The 15,815-nt window shown below is 39.0% G+C and overlaps 1 protein-coding gene across 27 annotated transcripts in view; it reads right to left on the reverse strand.

Annotated features, from left to right (window-relative positions):
- The window catches only part of ncam1a (neural cell adhesion molecule 1a), a 272,622-nt gene that overhangs the window by 66,130 nt on the left and 190,677 nt on the right, over positions 1–15,815 (reverse strand). For all 27 annotated transcript variants that reach the window (XM_031308262.2, XM_031308261.2, XM_031308259.2 and 24 more), the window contains exons 5-8: positions 12,763–12,900; positions 11,402–11,519; positions 7,017–7,177; positions 6,070–6,212 (exon numbers count right to left, since the gene is read on the reverse strand). In XM_031308262.2, the coding sequence (XP_031164122.1) occupies positions 6,070–6,212; positions 7,017–7,177; positions 11,402–11,519; positions 12,763–12,900 (560 nt within the window). The remainder of the gene's footprint in view (positions 1–6,069; positions 6,213–7,016; positions 7,178–11,401; positions 11,520–12,762; positions 12,901–15,815) is intronic.

The raw sequence follows: 15,815 nt of genomic DNA on the forward strand, positions 1-15,815 counted from the left end.
ATTAGCATAATATGAGCACTTCAAAGGACCATACCTGTGATTTGGAATGTGTTAGCTCATTGGCTACAAATACATTACTGCCAATCATTTTTCAGGACACACCGGGTCATTTTTTCTTTAAAAGATATTTTTTGTGGCATTTTAGTCTTTAATAGACAGGACAGCTGTAGACAGGAAAGGGGAGAGAGGGGGGGGGGGGAAGACATGCAGCAAATGGCCACAGGTCAGACTCGAACCCTGAGCCGCTGCATCAAGGACTGAGCATCTGCATATGGGCGCCCGCTCTACCAGGTGAGCTACCCAGGCGCCCAAACCAGGTCATTTTTTTTACCCTCCAGGTAGTTTTTGATTTACATCCATTTTCAAATGGTAGAGAAAGACTTTCGCAGTGACTTTCAAATTGCCATGCGAGTTAGGTAATCCATCAAGGTGAACTTGAGTCTGCTTTTGTATTGTTTATGCTAAAATAAGTCGACCATGAATCAGTAATGTAACTTTGATAAAAAACTAATGCCGACATAATGCTTACTGTGATAGATTTCCCAACTTTAGTTTCGAGAATGTGCATTGATTTCCATACCTAAGTGAAACAAATGGAAACCAATGTTTTCCTGAAATGTAGGATAACACATTCTAACATCTACATGCTTTGGAAAGTGTAGCAGTTATACATACATGATTTATGGCCAAGGGACTTAAACATGTATAAATAATGGAATTGTTCTCACAAACAAGAATGTATACACAATTAGCAAAAACATTGATGTAGATTCCAGAAATTACTTTCACAGTGGATACGGGTTTTTCTACCATGATTAATTCCATCATAAATAAATTATACTACTCCTAAAATATTCAAAACAGAGCAAAAGGAAGATTAAAAACCGACATCATTAAGTTTAAGGTTTTCTTAAAGTGAAGAGGATTGTTATGGTGATGTCAGGGTTTCATGTAGTCAGGGAGTTTACTGAACTGGCTAAAATGCCAAACTGGATTTTACTAAAGCAGCATGGGGGCTTCTCAGTCAGTTATTAATTAATGTACTGTAATAAGAGAAAATTTGGAGGCACAGTAAGGAAATCAGGGCACTGAAACTAATCATGAGTCGGCCATTACCGGTATCTGGGGAGTTTGTTTTTCTAATCAGTGGCTTTGCCGTCAAGTCATTCTATGTTTTGATTAACTCGTTCATTTATGTACAGAAAACTGGCGTGCACCACTTATCTTCCATTAATCACAAGCACATACAGATACTCTCATGGAGTAAAAAAGGACATGGTGTCAATGTGCAAAGAACCTCCCTTCTTAAGAGATGATACAGTGACCCAAAATACTTTCTACAATACAGTGACGTTTAAAAGAGGCGGTAACAGCTAGTAAAATGACTCTTCTGTCATTAAACTGAATATGTCTGTGCTGTAGTCTGGCTGCTATAATGTAGAACTAGAACGGGAATGGACCAATGATGAATGACGATCCAACGCAAATTAGTGACAGCTATAACCAAATGATCAGCGGGATTTTCTGATTACAGCAGCATTAAAACAAAATTGATCTGACAATGATATAGTAAAGGGAAGGATGATGACAGGTGGTGAATAGAAGAAGATATTCTGCTATGACTGAGTGGCGACGGGCAAGTCCGGTTTTGTGGAAGATAAGTTTCAGTAACTTGCAAAACAGCCATGAATGCACTGTGCTGTGTGAATGCTTCCACTCAATGGCAGTGATAAATGGCACAGGTAATAGGAAAAACTAGGGACACCTTGGCAATCTCAAATTCACAGATTCTCTTCTGATGATCTGATGATAATATTTGTAGAACCTTCCCAATGGTAAGTCTACAAATGGAAAGTTTAGCGCTAGAAGGAAAGCCATCAAAAGCATACCGGTATGCTTAATCTGAGATTGAATCTAATGTAGCCAAGATACCTTCAGCACACTTCTGACACTCTCATGTGATTCTTTGTAATTCTGTGAAACGTTTATCATGGAAATGCCTTTATGTTTTCTTTTTTCATGGCATGAAACCAAGGTCGAGACATGCCACCAGCAGAAACACTTTTTGCATGCATTTCAACTTTTGGCACAATCCAGCTCCACAAGGCTGGTATATGATGCATTGCACAGCCAGGTAAAAGCAATGCCTTCTCAGGTTGGAAATCCCTGATTCCATCTATCCAATATAATACTATAATATCACAGTGACTAATGTGCTTTAATGACTAATGCAGCTTAAAGTTGAAATGCTTTTGCTCTTTCATATGCTTTCATATGTTATTGTTAATTCGAAACAAGTAATCCAAGTATGTTTTGCTGAGCAAAGTAGTCTTCAAGGCTTGTTATGGTGTAAATGTGCCAAATTGAGATATATCACTCCCTTGGGCAAACTTTTAAAAGTCTTGGCTTGACTGCAATGAAGACAGAAAATGGAAAGCCATTCATGATACTGGGAGGCGTCTGGATTGAATTCATGGAATCTCTTCTGAGCCTTTAATGAAGGCTCGTTTGATGAAACATCTGGCTTATTTACTGGGTCAACCCAGTAAATAAAATGGTAAACGGAGGCCAGTGTATAGAGTAATATGATTGGTGTTTTTGGAATTTCACTGTCCTAGTTGATAAATGACTTAATACCACTGCTACTATTCTATTCCACAGAATTAGGTGGGAATCTGCATAATTAGTTCTTGGCGTGGAACACAAAAAGGGCACTGTTGGCCCCAAAATGAGTCTAAAAGCTAAAGGAGCTAAACTTGTCAGAGGCTCTGGTAGTAGCAGATGGTGGAAGGAGTTAAAGTAAAACTGAATTACTTCCATTATGTTTAATCCCTACAGTAAAGCCAAGGAGAAACAAAACATTTTCGACAAAGCAGCAACACAGATTGTGACACAAAACCATTACTACGGGAAACGTCTTATGAGCTCCCAGGCACATGGGTGGACAGCAGGGGGACTGTTAAACATGGTAGCTTACTTGAAAAAAAACACACATTTAAAAAAATCTTAGGGATAAAGAATTGCTACAGTGTTCCAACATTTTTAAAATTGACTACCCAATCTGTCTAGTCCAATTTTGGTAATTACTGATTATGACTTTACACTAGAAATGGATTTACACTGGCTGGTCCAAATGTGTCATTTTTTTGGATCGATGATCCACAGATTGCCCTTGTTTACAGGATAAGGCTTTAGCGATTATCTATTATTATTTTTTTACATTAGTCAGATAAATGAATTAATCCTACTACAGGTGTATACAGACTAAAATTAAGCCACATGTATCAAGAGTAACTATTTTAGCTGCAACCGTGTTTGTGTGGAGTGTCAGTCGTAAAGCCTCAGAATAGGATCCTTTCACTCAAGTTGAAATATTTTAGTCTTGTGCAGATGCATCTGCCCACCCTTCCATTACCTTTACTATATGTCTAATACTTGCTTTGCATTCCGTTTGAACCTTAACAAGTATTTCCTGTGCAGCCAGAGCATGGTATACTGTAGCTTATTTATCTTTGCCATTGACCTCCATTGTTATCCAACAACTAAACACATGTTCCTTTATCACCACAAGCACCGTTTGTTTTGAGTCGGTTCAACATACTGTACGTTGTCCTGCTGCTGTAAATACAAAACCCATCTGTTAACACTTAACACATTATTGATTTTGGTTTTTTCATGGGCTTCGTTGACAATAAGAGAAATACAGAACACCAGGCAGATTCATCCGTATTGATTCTAACAGTACGACTAGCAACGATACTACAGAACCTGGCCCTTAACTGTGTTCTTTTTAGTTTGATGCTGTTATACAAAGGTAGAACTGTATCTCACAGCAATGTATTTGATGTTACATAATTAATCACACTGGACAGATCAGTGATGTAAAGTAGGCCAGTAAGGCTCAAATACTGTGCAACTGAGTCCTGTTGTGTCCTTTGGGACATAACAGCACTGGTGGTTTCACTGCATTTCCTGTGTGCATCTCCAAGAATAGTACACCTATTGTTACATGCATACATCATTTCTAACAGTCACACAACAGTTGAGTTTGATAATGTAAGGCAGGGAGTTACCGCTAACCACTTTTATATTGACAACTTTGTTGCAAGACAGCACGCAAGAGAACACAAAAGAGAACACACAAGAGAGAGTGTGGTCAAGCATAAAACCAAAACTAATTCCATGAAGAACACATACAGACTTCTCAGCAACCCGTGTGGTAGCGGCTTCACAGGATTCGAGAGATGACATACTGGTTCCCTTACCTACAATGGCCTACTTTAGTCAATATTTTGGGCATGACTGACCCACACTGTATTCAAGTGTAATGCTGTAAAACTGCTTCTAAAGTATTCTTATCAAAATTATTTAGATTTTTTGGTCAAATCATATAGTTTTCCTGCAACCCAGTAGCAAATGTCCCAAGGGCAAGTAGGCTACCAGTCCATAACACAAAGGATGGGAAGCTTTGCAAGGGAAGTACACAGAGCCTAACTTCCATTTCAACCAGAATATTAAGATGTATTATTATTTTTGCAGTATCCAAAGCAAGCTGAAGCACCAACCAACGTATGAGGTGTTCTTCCTGACTCCACAAACCTGCTAGAGGCAGAAAGGTAATTATCGTAATACTGTTTACTGCATTCACAGCAGAAAATTACCCCTCTGAAGTGACTAATCCGTCTACTGCTCACATGATGCATGTTGTCAGAAAAGACCGTTAAGATGGATTTTTAAAAATTATACCATTTTAATGAGCTGATAAGAGCATAACAATAGACCTGGGATGCGATTCTTTCTCAAGTCTGGCGACTGCCAACAGCTGTGACCACTGTAAGGATGGTAATCATAGCTCATACGTCTTAAGAAGCCTTTTACCATGTTCTATAGCCAAAGCTTAAATTCAGCGTTATCCCCAGTGCTCCTGAAGGACAGGAAAAGAAAATACACCAAAGCATGACAAAAACCCATAACCCTTATCTGGCTTCTTTACTCTGAAAAGTGCCCACTCATTTGCAAAGTGGATTATCACAGCAGTTTGCCAGAGAAGCATAACTGAGCTCAAAACAATCTGATTTTGAGATAGAGGGAGACTCAGGGCTTCTGGCTTTCAACATAGCAATAATTAATCTAATTTACTGAAATCATTTTCACTTTCTCAAACTCTCATCCTTTAAATGAGCACTTTTTACATGAATTTCCCAAAAATGTCACTTTGAAACGCTAGCGAATACTAGGGAGCGAGGTAGAGTGTTATATTAACACAGCTGGTGAATATCATGCCATGGCACTGCCTGGAAATTGGGTTTTATGGCAATCTCTACACTCTACCTCTGACATTTATGATGTGAATATACAGAATCAGTGATGCAATTCCAGCAGTATTGGAGAAGTCCTACCAAAAGTTTAGAGAGATGGTAAAATCCAAACTTTACTGTACATAATGGACATTCAGGTGGCAGTGCAGGATTCAAAAGGCCTTTAGAGTGTATGAAGCACTGGAAGCAGTTTCAGCTGATTGGCCAACTGGCTATGACTGATCTAAGAGGGCTCAATAAAAGATTACTCAATAAAAGCATACTAAAGTCATTTCAAGACTAAACATGCATCCATGTGAATATTGGTGGACGTGTTAACTCTGGGACGGATTAGAGTTTTCTGAAATAAATGACAATGTACTAGAGGTTGGTCAAATAACAGCAATTCCTTAAGGAGTCCACATACATATGACTGGTCAAAAGGGTCCGCAGAGTCTGCGCCAAAAACACTATCATGGACAGAAAAAGTTTATAAATACATTATGTGGAGTTCTGTGAGACATCAAAAACAAATTTGAAATTCCTTGAATGATGTATATATATTTTTTTCCTTTTTGAAGTGTGCCAATACTGCAATACAGTATACATATCCAGTGTGCCTCTATTCGCAAAGGTATGTTTGAGGGACTTTAGTTGTTATTTAATGATGCAGAGAGAGGTTGTCAATCTGGATCTGGATCGAAAAAATCCTGTGTAAGTTTGAATAAGTGCACTGTCCAACTTTGCGAAAAATAAATAAATAAATGAGTACCTGCTCTCCTTCAGTGAATACCCTGTTTTCAAAACTCCAGGAGATGGTGGGTGTGGGGTCTCCCAAGGCCTCACAGGTCAGGGTGACTTGTTCGTCAAACTCTGACACAGTCTGGTTATTCAGGTAGGTAATCTTGGGTTGCACTAGAAAACAAGACAAAAATGGCAAACGTGTTAGCAAACAATTGTTGATCTGGCCAATTGACGAATGTAATTTGAATTTGTTCTCTTTTGAGCTCACTTCTGGTTTCTACCAACTCGTGTGGAAAAAAATAGCTGGTAAAAATAGTTAGCTCTTTAGCTGCTATGTTTGACCTACTTTAAAAGCTGGTTGCTGAACAACAATGTATGTTGCTTGGTGCTGGGCAGGTAGTGTACAACCAGGATGTAACAGGGTTGATGGTAGTGGAGTTTGTGTAAAACCAAAACAATAAGCTCAGCAGAGAATAGGCTAATCATTCGCTGTGGTTTTCATCACCATGGGTAACATCTTGCACATAGTACATAATCATTTGATTCATTGTTGAACACATTTTTAAATAGCTGAATCATATGTAGGAAATTAACATTTTTGGTTTTAGATCATATTGTTAGCATTACTGTCAAGTATATAGACAGGCTTCATTCAAGGTTGTGGTTTCATACCCCAATGACCTATAATAAAGTTGTAAGCACATGCTTACATGAGGCTGAAGCACATATCCTCATGAAGAGAAACTCTAGTGTGATATATTTCGATGTCCTAAGGGGTGGCTTAATTAGTTTTCAATAGGGCATGCTTTTATTTAAACTGTATGCTTCATGCAGTATAACTCTGCACCCAGCCTCTGGAAAAGCTGTAGATAAGTGCACAGCACATGTGAATAAGTACAAAAGAAAAGGCCAGAGACAGAAAAAGAGCCACAGTGTTCTCTATGCTATCGTAAGCGAATGGAGTTATTCTCTTACCGAACACGTTCAGGCTGACTTCCTCGGCTTTCTCTCCTGCCTTGTTCTTGGCGATGCAAGTGTAATCTCCTTCATCCACTTTCTTGACATCTTTTATTACCAATTCTGAACCATCCTCGTTCAGGCTGTACTTATCACCCGTTTCAAGGACAATGTTGTTACTGCAGCAGAGGGAAAAAGGAAAAAAAAAAAGACATGGCAGGGATCACATCACAAGTGTTTGCTTACACAACTTAGGGCCCTACTAATAACTTTCTTAACTCACTGACAATGATCTGTTCGGGGTTTTATCTCAGGAAAAAAGCAGCTGGTATACAACCAAGGCTGGCAGAGTAAAAAAAAAAAGCTCCTGTGCTGTATGCCTCTGAGAACATCTCGCAACAAATCCACAGCTTTTGTTTGCCTCAGCTCTCATTTAGCCTTTATCTCTGATTTTAAGAAGGTCCTGCACCAATTTGATGATGATTTATGACTTTTTTCAGTTAGAATCTTTGGTAAGAATTCTGTTTGTATGCCTGCCCTGGTGTAGCAGCCTTCCTGACGCATTTTGCAGGCAGACAGTGAATTACAAATAACAAACAGAGCTGTACCCCTCTGTTTTTTCACTGCCTCGCCCATCCGTTCTCCCTACACCCTCAATGTCTATCTCAACTCTGTTCTGGCCAGGAACTGCATCTCCCTCAACACTCACGTCACCCTCCAGCCTTGTTGCAAGGAAGACAGCTGTGAGCAGCATCAGGGTGTTCAATAGTCTCGTTCACTCACATGCAAAAAAAGCTTTATTCAAAGATTCCTCTGCACAGTGGTGGTGCGGCTGCTGCGTGACACCGGTAAATGATGCACTGTGAATATGAAAGTAAATCGAGCAAACAGTTGTATGAAGAGAAACAAATGTGTACCTGTCAGAATTGTATGGTGGCCCTGAAGTGTCTACAGTGGCAGCAAATCCCACAACGCAACAGCAAATCCCACAACGCGATAGCATTAGTAAGACTAAAACGGAATGGGTAGGTACATATTGGACACTGATCCTTGTCCTGATTGGTTGCACTGTCTGTCATTTATAATGGACACTGATCCTCGTTCTGATTGATTGCACTCTGTCAAGTCTGTAATTTACAAATGGATCCGTGTCTGTTTTGTTTTTTTGTTGTTTTTTTCATTTGAGCCCAGAAACGATCAAACAGAAATAGTGGTGTTAAAAAAAAAAAAAAAAAAGTCAATTCTAAAAACGAATAAATAAAAATGCAGAGCCGTATTTCCGTTTTTTGGTTTCTGATTTCAAAAACGTTTGTTTGAATTGAAAAAAAAAAATTGTATGCTATTTCTGTTTGATCGTTTCTTGGTTCAAATGAAAAAATTAACTGACAAGACGTACATGGACCCATTTGTAAATTACACACAGTGCAACCAATCAGGACGAGGATCAGTGTCCAATATGTACCTACCCATTCCATTTCAGTCTTACTAATGCTGTCGTGTTGGGGCGAAATGCTGTCGTGTTGTGGGATTTGCTGTCGTGTTGTGGTGAAATGCTGTCGTGATGTGGCGAAATGCTGTTGCGTTGTGGGATTTGCTGTTGCATTGTGGGATTTGCTGCCGTGGTTTGCACTTCAGGACCACCGTTGTATTGAGAGCTGATCGATATTCATTTATTCATACTGGATAAAGCTACTTGAGATATGTTATACCAGCTAATGGTTAATCCATTACTAGGCGTGTCATTACTAATTGCCTACAAAGAACTGGTTACACTAAAGATGATGTGGAAAGAAAACATGTGCTGTTTGCTATTTGACTGTGTCAGATAATCAACATTTCATATGTTATCCTGCTCATCTCAGTTTTAGGTTGTATTTACAGTTGTGAAGATGAATTAGACTGCCATTAAAAATTGAAGAGTTTCTCTGCCAACAAAAGCTTATTACAGATATAATTTGAATGTGTGAGTTTCAGTCATTAAATATTAAGTTAAACCTTAATCTATTTGATAAGTGATTCTTAAGGTCTCAGATCAGCTGATTTAATATTCAGAGCCCATTATCATACCACAACTCTAGTTGTTCCACTCACATTTATGGAATGTCTTATAGTCCCCACTAATATGTGAATCAGATCTGAAGAAACACCCGTATCCAATCAGAATGTAAACGTCTCTGTAAACAGAGACGCTGCTGCCGCGTCATGAGTTTCAGATCCAATTGCTCTTGCATTGAAACCCAATAAACACAAATACGCTGCCCATTTTTAATCCCCACTTCTAGGTGCTCTAAGCTTAATGTATATAGTTTTTTTTTTTTTATAATTATTACTTTTTGTAGAAAGTCTGTTTATATTGTATTTGGTGTTCTATTCAGTTCCATCTCTTATTTGCTACATACAGTACACATTTTTAGTAGCTTAAATCTCAACCTTCTAACACCTATGTTAGGGCTCAGCCAAGTTTAAACTAACAAACAGTTGGTGCGTATGTGCCTGCTATATAACCACTCTAGATCAAAATGGTATGCTGATACTCATCAAAGCCTTTGTGTACTTTGCAGTGCACATTTAAATGTAAATCACATCATATATTTGTAGGAAAGGCTATGCAAATCCATATGTATATTTTCCAACACTTTACAACATCATCATCAATCACTCTAATGTGTTGTGCCTATGCAATCCTTTTCAATGAGGGCATCAACAGTTTGGCCTGAAAGGCAGCGAGAAGGAGGCAGAATAACCAGCAAACAAGAACGTTTACATAATGTTTTATCTCAGACTTGATCAGAAGGCTTGATTTAGAACGGGGCACAAAAACTACCAGCCCAGCTGAATAAGTGCTAAACCTAAGACATGTAATTTGGTGTTAAAGTCCCCTTTCAGAGGACTTCTTTAGAGCACAGCTTGATTTGCATATATTTTAGTGAGTATGATTTAATACAAGGAAGGACCAGGCTAGTCTTTCAGCACTCAACCAAATGTAATAGCATTTAGCACAATGAAGAAATACTAGCTCCTGATATTCTTTCTTTTTTTTTCTTCAAATTATTATTTATCTGGATAGCAGGTGCGCGTATGTGAGCGTGCGTGCATTTGTGGAGCTGCACAGCAAACTCCGTTGTACAATGTGCAATGACAATACAGGCATTCTATTCTATAGAATGGTAGTCTCGCTTTGCCAGACCATCCTCCACAGCACTGGGGAGGAGGTCTGGCTAGTCCACATAGCATTCCGGGATGGGAGAAAAACGTGCTGGGTGGCACTAAGCTCGGCACTGAGCTGGGCACTGAGCTGCTGCAAAATAGCCTCGGGAAGGAACTTGTTTTGCTGCGAGAGAAAACTCAAATTGGACAGATAGTCTAGCTAGCTGTCTGGATTTACCCTGCAGAGATCTGAGGAGCAGTTAACCATAGTCCTCATAAATCCACCGGAGTTTAAAATTCCAACACAAAGAAAGCGGAAGGAAACGGACATCGGTGAAAAGACATGCATCCGGCGGCTGGAGACAGAGGGAAGAGATAGCCTGACAACAGCCCCGGAAAACTGTCCACCTCATTATTACATCTGTCTGATCCAGTTGTGAAACGGGCTATAGAGTTCATCCTGACACTGAAGAACACAAGTCTCACCCTTATAGAAGTGTCATTGATCAAGCTAATACCCTTCCTGCGCAAAAGATAAAACACCTAAGGTATTATTTGATTAGGAAGGTTTGTAACTAACTGAAGTGACCTAGAAGTATCAGTTCTAAATGCTAAGGAATGAAGCTTTAGGAAGACCGTCCTTTATGAGAGGACACAATATCCAACCACCGCTTGCTTGCCCTTGATCAGAACCTCTTTAGAGCCACATGATATTTTATAATTGGAGCCTTGTTACTTTAAAAAAAAAATTCTATTCTTCTTTTGATTCAGGCAACATTGTTCATGCACAAAGCTAAGATAATATAATTCTGCCACTCCTTGAAGAATAGTTATATAAGAGTTATAGCTTTTCACACAATCCCTAACATTAATGAAACCCATATGGACCTATGCAAATGACCTTACAGTGTTTTTACAATAACCAGGATTGGTACATTGATTGTCTTATCTTGCTCTACAGTACATCGTCTTCACACAACTTTATCTTATCAGGCTGTGTTTACCTGTAAGGCAGATTACCTCTGAGAAAAAAGAAAGACACCTATTGTACTGCCTTGATGTTTTTGGTGAGGTGACACTATCTTTTTGTAATTAATTCTTTGTCTCATTTTTGCTTTACTTCATGTTTCCCTTTGAGGTCAAGAAAAAGAGGTGAAAAAAACAACAACAGAGATTGGGATGGATGGATTTCTGTGACAGCTCCGATCTAGCCTTAATCCGACTTGTCAAAACCAATGACAGCGGTGGAGACGTACTGTGCCCAGGTGACGGTGGGTTCAGGGAAGCCGTCTGCATCACAGGCCAACAAAGCAGAGCTGCCAATGTCCGCTGTAGCGTTGACCTCAGACAACCTCGCACGGATGGTGGGAAGCACTGAAAAAGAGATGATAAAAATAGAAAAGTAATGAGTACATGCACCAAGTGTATACAAATTCTGAGGAGGTATTCTAAAGAGGCTCCATCTAGATATATAGTTCAAACTAATAATTTGTGACATCTCTGTTTTGGTACAGCCTATCATGATTGATACACAGTAGGACAGTAGGGATTGTTGCCAGTTAATGAAAAACTTTACACACACAAGGCCCTAATATAACAATCTAAGCGCACGGTGTGAAGCGCCTGGTGCAGGTGCGTTTAGGGCGTGTATGAATCCACTTTTGCTAGTTTAACGGCGGTAAAAAGGGTTTGTGCGCCAGGCGCATGGTTAAAAGGGTTGTACTTAGTGTCTTCATTAATTCATAAGTGTGTTTTGGGCGTTACATGCAATAAACCAATCAGAGTGTCATCTCCCATTCTCTTTAAAAGCCAGGGGTGTTTGTACCTTGGTGCATTGCTAGTTTTTGTTGGTCAATGGCGCGATCACTTTCCGCTGCCTCAAGATAGCAATACGCCAAGAATGCACCTGAACACACCTCCCTGTAAGACCAGCACGCCCATGGGCGCAGAGATGGGCGCAGGTGCATTTGCTATTTAAACGACGTGGGCGCTGGACGGGAAACTGACAACTGCGTCGGTCTTAAATTAGCAAAGACACTTGCGTTGGGCTTTGCGCTGCGCCGGGTGTAAGATAGGGCCCAGTGTCTAATACTGGTGTCAAACATTATTTGTACTGATTAGTTGACAAAGAACAAAGAAAAAAAGCGCCACCTGCAGGAACTTCATCGATTTCCTGCAGAAAATGTGGGGAGCAATTAGCAGGTCAATCTGCCTAATTATATGTAAATAAAATAAAATGTTAGCATAATTGACATTTTGACACAAAGGTTGTGCTATGCAAAGCCTTCAATTTTCCCCAAGATGGAAAGCGTTCATGTTGCCAATTAGATTTGATATGTACAAGCAGATATTTTAGCTTCTGTTGTTGCTAAAGGGGGTAGGAATCATCATCTGGGGAGCATGAATATCCATACCAAATTCCACAACCATCTTGCCTGTAGCTGTTTTGAATATCTTGCTCTGTACTAAAGAGTTGCACAGGCAGACAGATCAACTGACCAACTGGCACCATTGTTTCCAGGGTTTTCAGGGTCATCATCACTATGTCGAGCAACAACTCCTTTTTGAGCAACAGGGCAGCCAGAGAGCAGAACGGGGAAAGAGATTCTGTACTTACCATTAACAACAACCTTGATCATCTTGAAGTCAATTTCTCCCCTGGCCATGACACGAGCCTCACAGTTGTACATGCCCTCATCTATCTTCTTGATGCCGCGGATCTGCAGGTGGCCATTGTCCATGATCTTATATCGCACTAAGACAGCAAAGGCAAACAGAACAGTAATTTATCATATATGGTATTCAAGATTATTTTGATTATACTCACACAACTAAACAATAAATTTACATCTAAAAACATGACCTGTATGGATTAAGAATAAATATATGATGCACTTTCTAAATGCTTTTTTGTCTGCTTTAGTATTAGTTTGTAGCATTTTGAAAGATGTTCAGTACTTGATCTCCATGGAAATTATGTATTTCCCCTCATCGAAGCCAGTTCTAGTTACTAAAAAAATACTTCTTGGCACTGGATCACAAAAAAACTAAATGGAACGCCATGTGTGTATGCAATAGTTTAATACTTTCTAAGAAATCAGATGAGAGAAAAAAGCCAACAAGTGCCCAACTGAAGTGTGAAATAAAGTATGACTATTTCCTTGAATTTTGAAAATCTGACCGTGTACATAAATTCAAGTAAAGTTTCAAGAGTTCCATTTTAAAACTGACTAACTTAAATGCTCAGACAGAAAGTTGGCATCAGATTTAAAAATGCCAATTAACCCTGGTAATCAAGCAAGTGGTTAGAAGAACACAGAAAGCCATGCATGCCACCCTGACTACACCAGAAGTATTTCAGCAGTGTTTTACACCGATCACAGAGCTGACAAACTGTTGCACCTCTAATTAAACCAGCCATAAACACACAATATAGAGTGAGATGTCTTAACTGAAACCAGGTGTTTCTCACACGTTTCTGGGGAAATGCTTCTAGCACATCATTAAAATCCAGGGCTCTGACCACATCTGATTTAAGAGCCTTAAGTGCAGAGTCATTTTTGTTGTTTGTTTTTTATATGTTCCATTTCAGAAAACTAAAGCACTTATCCAAAATTTGTTACTGGCCAGTGTATACTTTAACTCACTGGATCAAAAATTATGGCTATTTGGGGTGTGCTTGTTTAGCGTTGCTTTCAGAGGCCAAGTTCCTTCTTTGGGGATTGGGAGCTCCTCTACAGGAATCCAATGCCACCAGTTCAATTTCCATGCCCGTGAGAGGGTACAGGATTTCTCCAGCTATTTTATAGAGAAGCCCTCCATGTAAACTGAAGAAAGCCTTTGTGCTATAAAATCACTTCATGCATGTAATGGAGTAGGTGCTAGAAGGGATGTTGAGTGGGATAGTTAACATTTTCTTTTCATCACTTTTGAGATTTGTGCACTTTATTGCACAAACAACTCCATCTCAGCTATTGTCACTATACTGGAGCTTTCATCAAGGGTAACTAAGTACTTTGTACATTTACTGTACCTAAATAGAATAGTACCTAAGGCAATTGTAGTTTACCTAGGTATTTAAATTTGATGTTACTTTTCAAATACTGTTCTCTTTACCCCACTACATATATTTGACAGCTATAGTTTACTTTGCATTTTGCATGTCAAATACAGAATCCGCTTATACAATGATACATTGTTATAGATTAAACTAACCAATATATAAAGTAGTTAAAATTAGCTTCACCTCCAACAGCCACAATATTTACATGTTTGCATTTCAATTGCTTCTTTGATACATTATGGTAAGCATGAGTAATAATAAGGGCACATTCTGCATTATGAGTACTTCCTTATACTGGTACATTAAGCTGCTAATATTTTTGCTTTAGTCAAATTTTGTACACTTGTAGTGTAGTACAGTATTTGAACATTATGGTGTTATGATCTCAACTTATGTAAAAAATCTGAACATATATTCCACCAGTGATTGCCACAATATTGTTTTTTTTTTTGCTTCCTGTCTGCATGCGCAGGTAAATAAATCCTCCATGAATGAAGTGAAACTCAGCGTAAGTGAAAAAGTAATGTCAAAATATTTTAAGTCAAACTTTCAACTTTTTGAGGGCTTAGTGTGGTATTTAAACAGAAAAGTAAGCTTTACATTTTATCAACCAGCTCTTAATTTGTGTAAAATTATACAAACAGACAGATATTACAATGACAACGTTCTGATGGGAGGTTTAACAATGCAACACGCAGCATATGATTAGGTCCATTGCTGTGAGGAAAATTACATAAGCAGTTTTCAGTTTTCAGTGTTGGTTACAATTAGTGGTTTTTTCAGTGAAAAACACATTCCTTGACCAGACTCCAAGAATACAGGCGGGCTGAGCACAACACTGTGGTGACTGCAGGCTCTCCAGCGGTGACCAATGGAGGGGGTCACTGTAAGGTTAAAATAGGCCCAGTCCAAGTGTAAAACAAAATCATCTCCACCTCCGCCCTTACACAGCAAATTGGAATTTTAGCTGAACTCTCTGAGGTAGAGAGCTGCTCTGGATCAATATTGTCAATGTCCCCTGCTGCCTGAATTTGCCAGATGAAGTCATTCACAAAAACTGTGCATGTACATCTTTCCTGAAGGAGAGCAACTATAGTCAGCTTATATTAACAACAGTTGCAATGGTTTCCAATGTTGACCTAGAGTCACAAAAGCAAAATAATTAAAAATGTATTAGAATGTCCATATAAACTTCTCAATCCTCTCTTGCAGCACCATTTACAGTGCTTCTACTGTGGTTTGTGTTCAGTATGTTTGAAACCCTCATAGTTTCTCCACATCAGAGCTAGATACCGTAGTTCTGTGTCACACTCTGTAGCTTCAAAGCTTTTTACTGGCTAAGTAACAATTGTTTAGAATAATGTATTTTTAAACTTGAACTAGCTAACGTCCATAACTTGGTAGGCCTAGATGAGCATATATTCCATTTTGTAAAAAGCTTTTTTGCATGGGTGGAATATGGTATCAAAATACATAAATTGCAATCCAATGCACACTGTAGGGTTTGTGGAAAATTAAAATGCCTTCATTTTACATGGCAACATGTATTCAAAATGACCAATGCGTTGCCACCGACATGAGTCTTCATCAGGGTCGTTGTTAGCAGG

The sequence above is a fragment of the Sander lucioperca genome, chromosome 13 (assembly GCF_008315115.2).
Source record: "Sander lucioperca isolate FBNREF2018 chromosome 13, SLUC_FBN_1.2, whole genome shotgun sequence".
Taxonomy (NCBI): Eukaryota; Metazoa; Chordata; class Actinopteri; order Perciformes; family Percidae; genus Sander; species Sander lucioperca.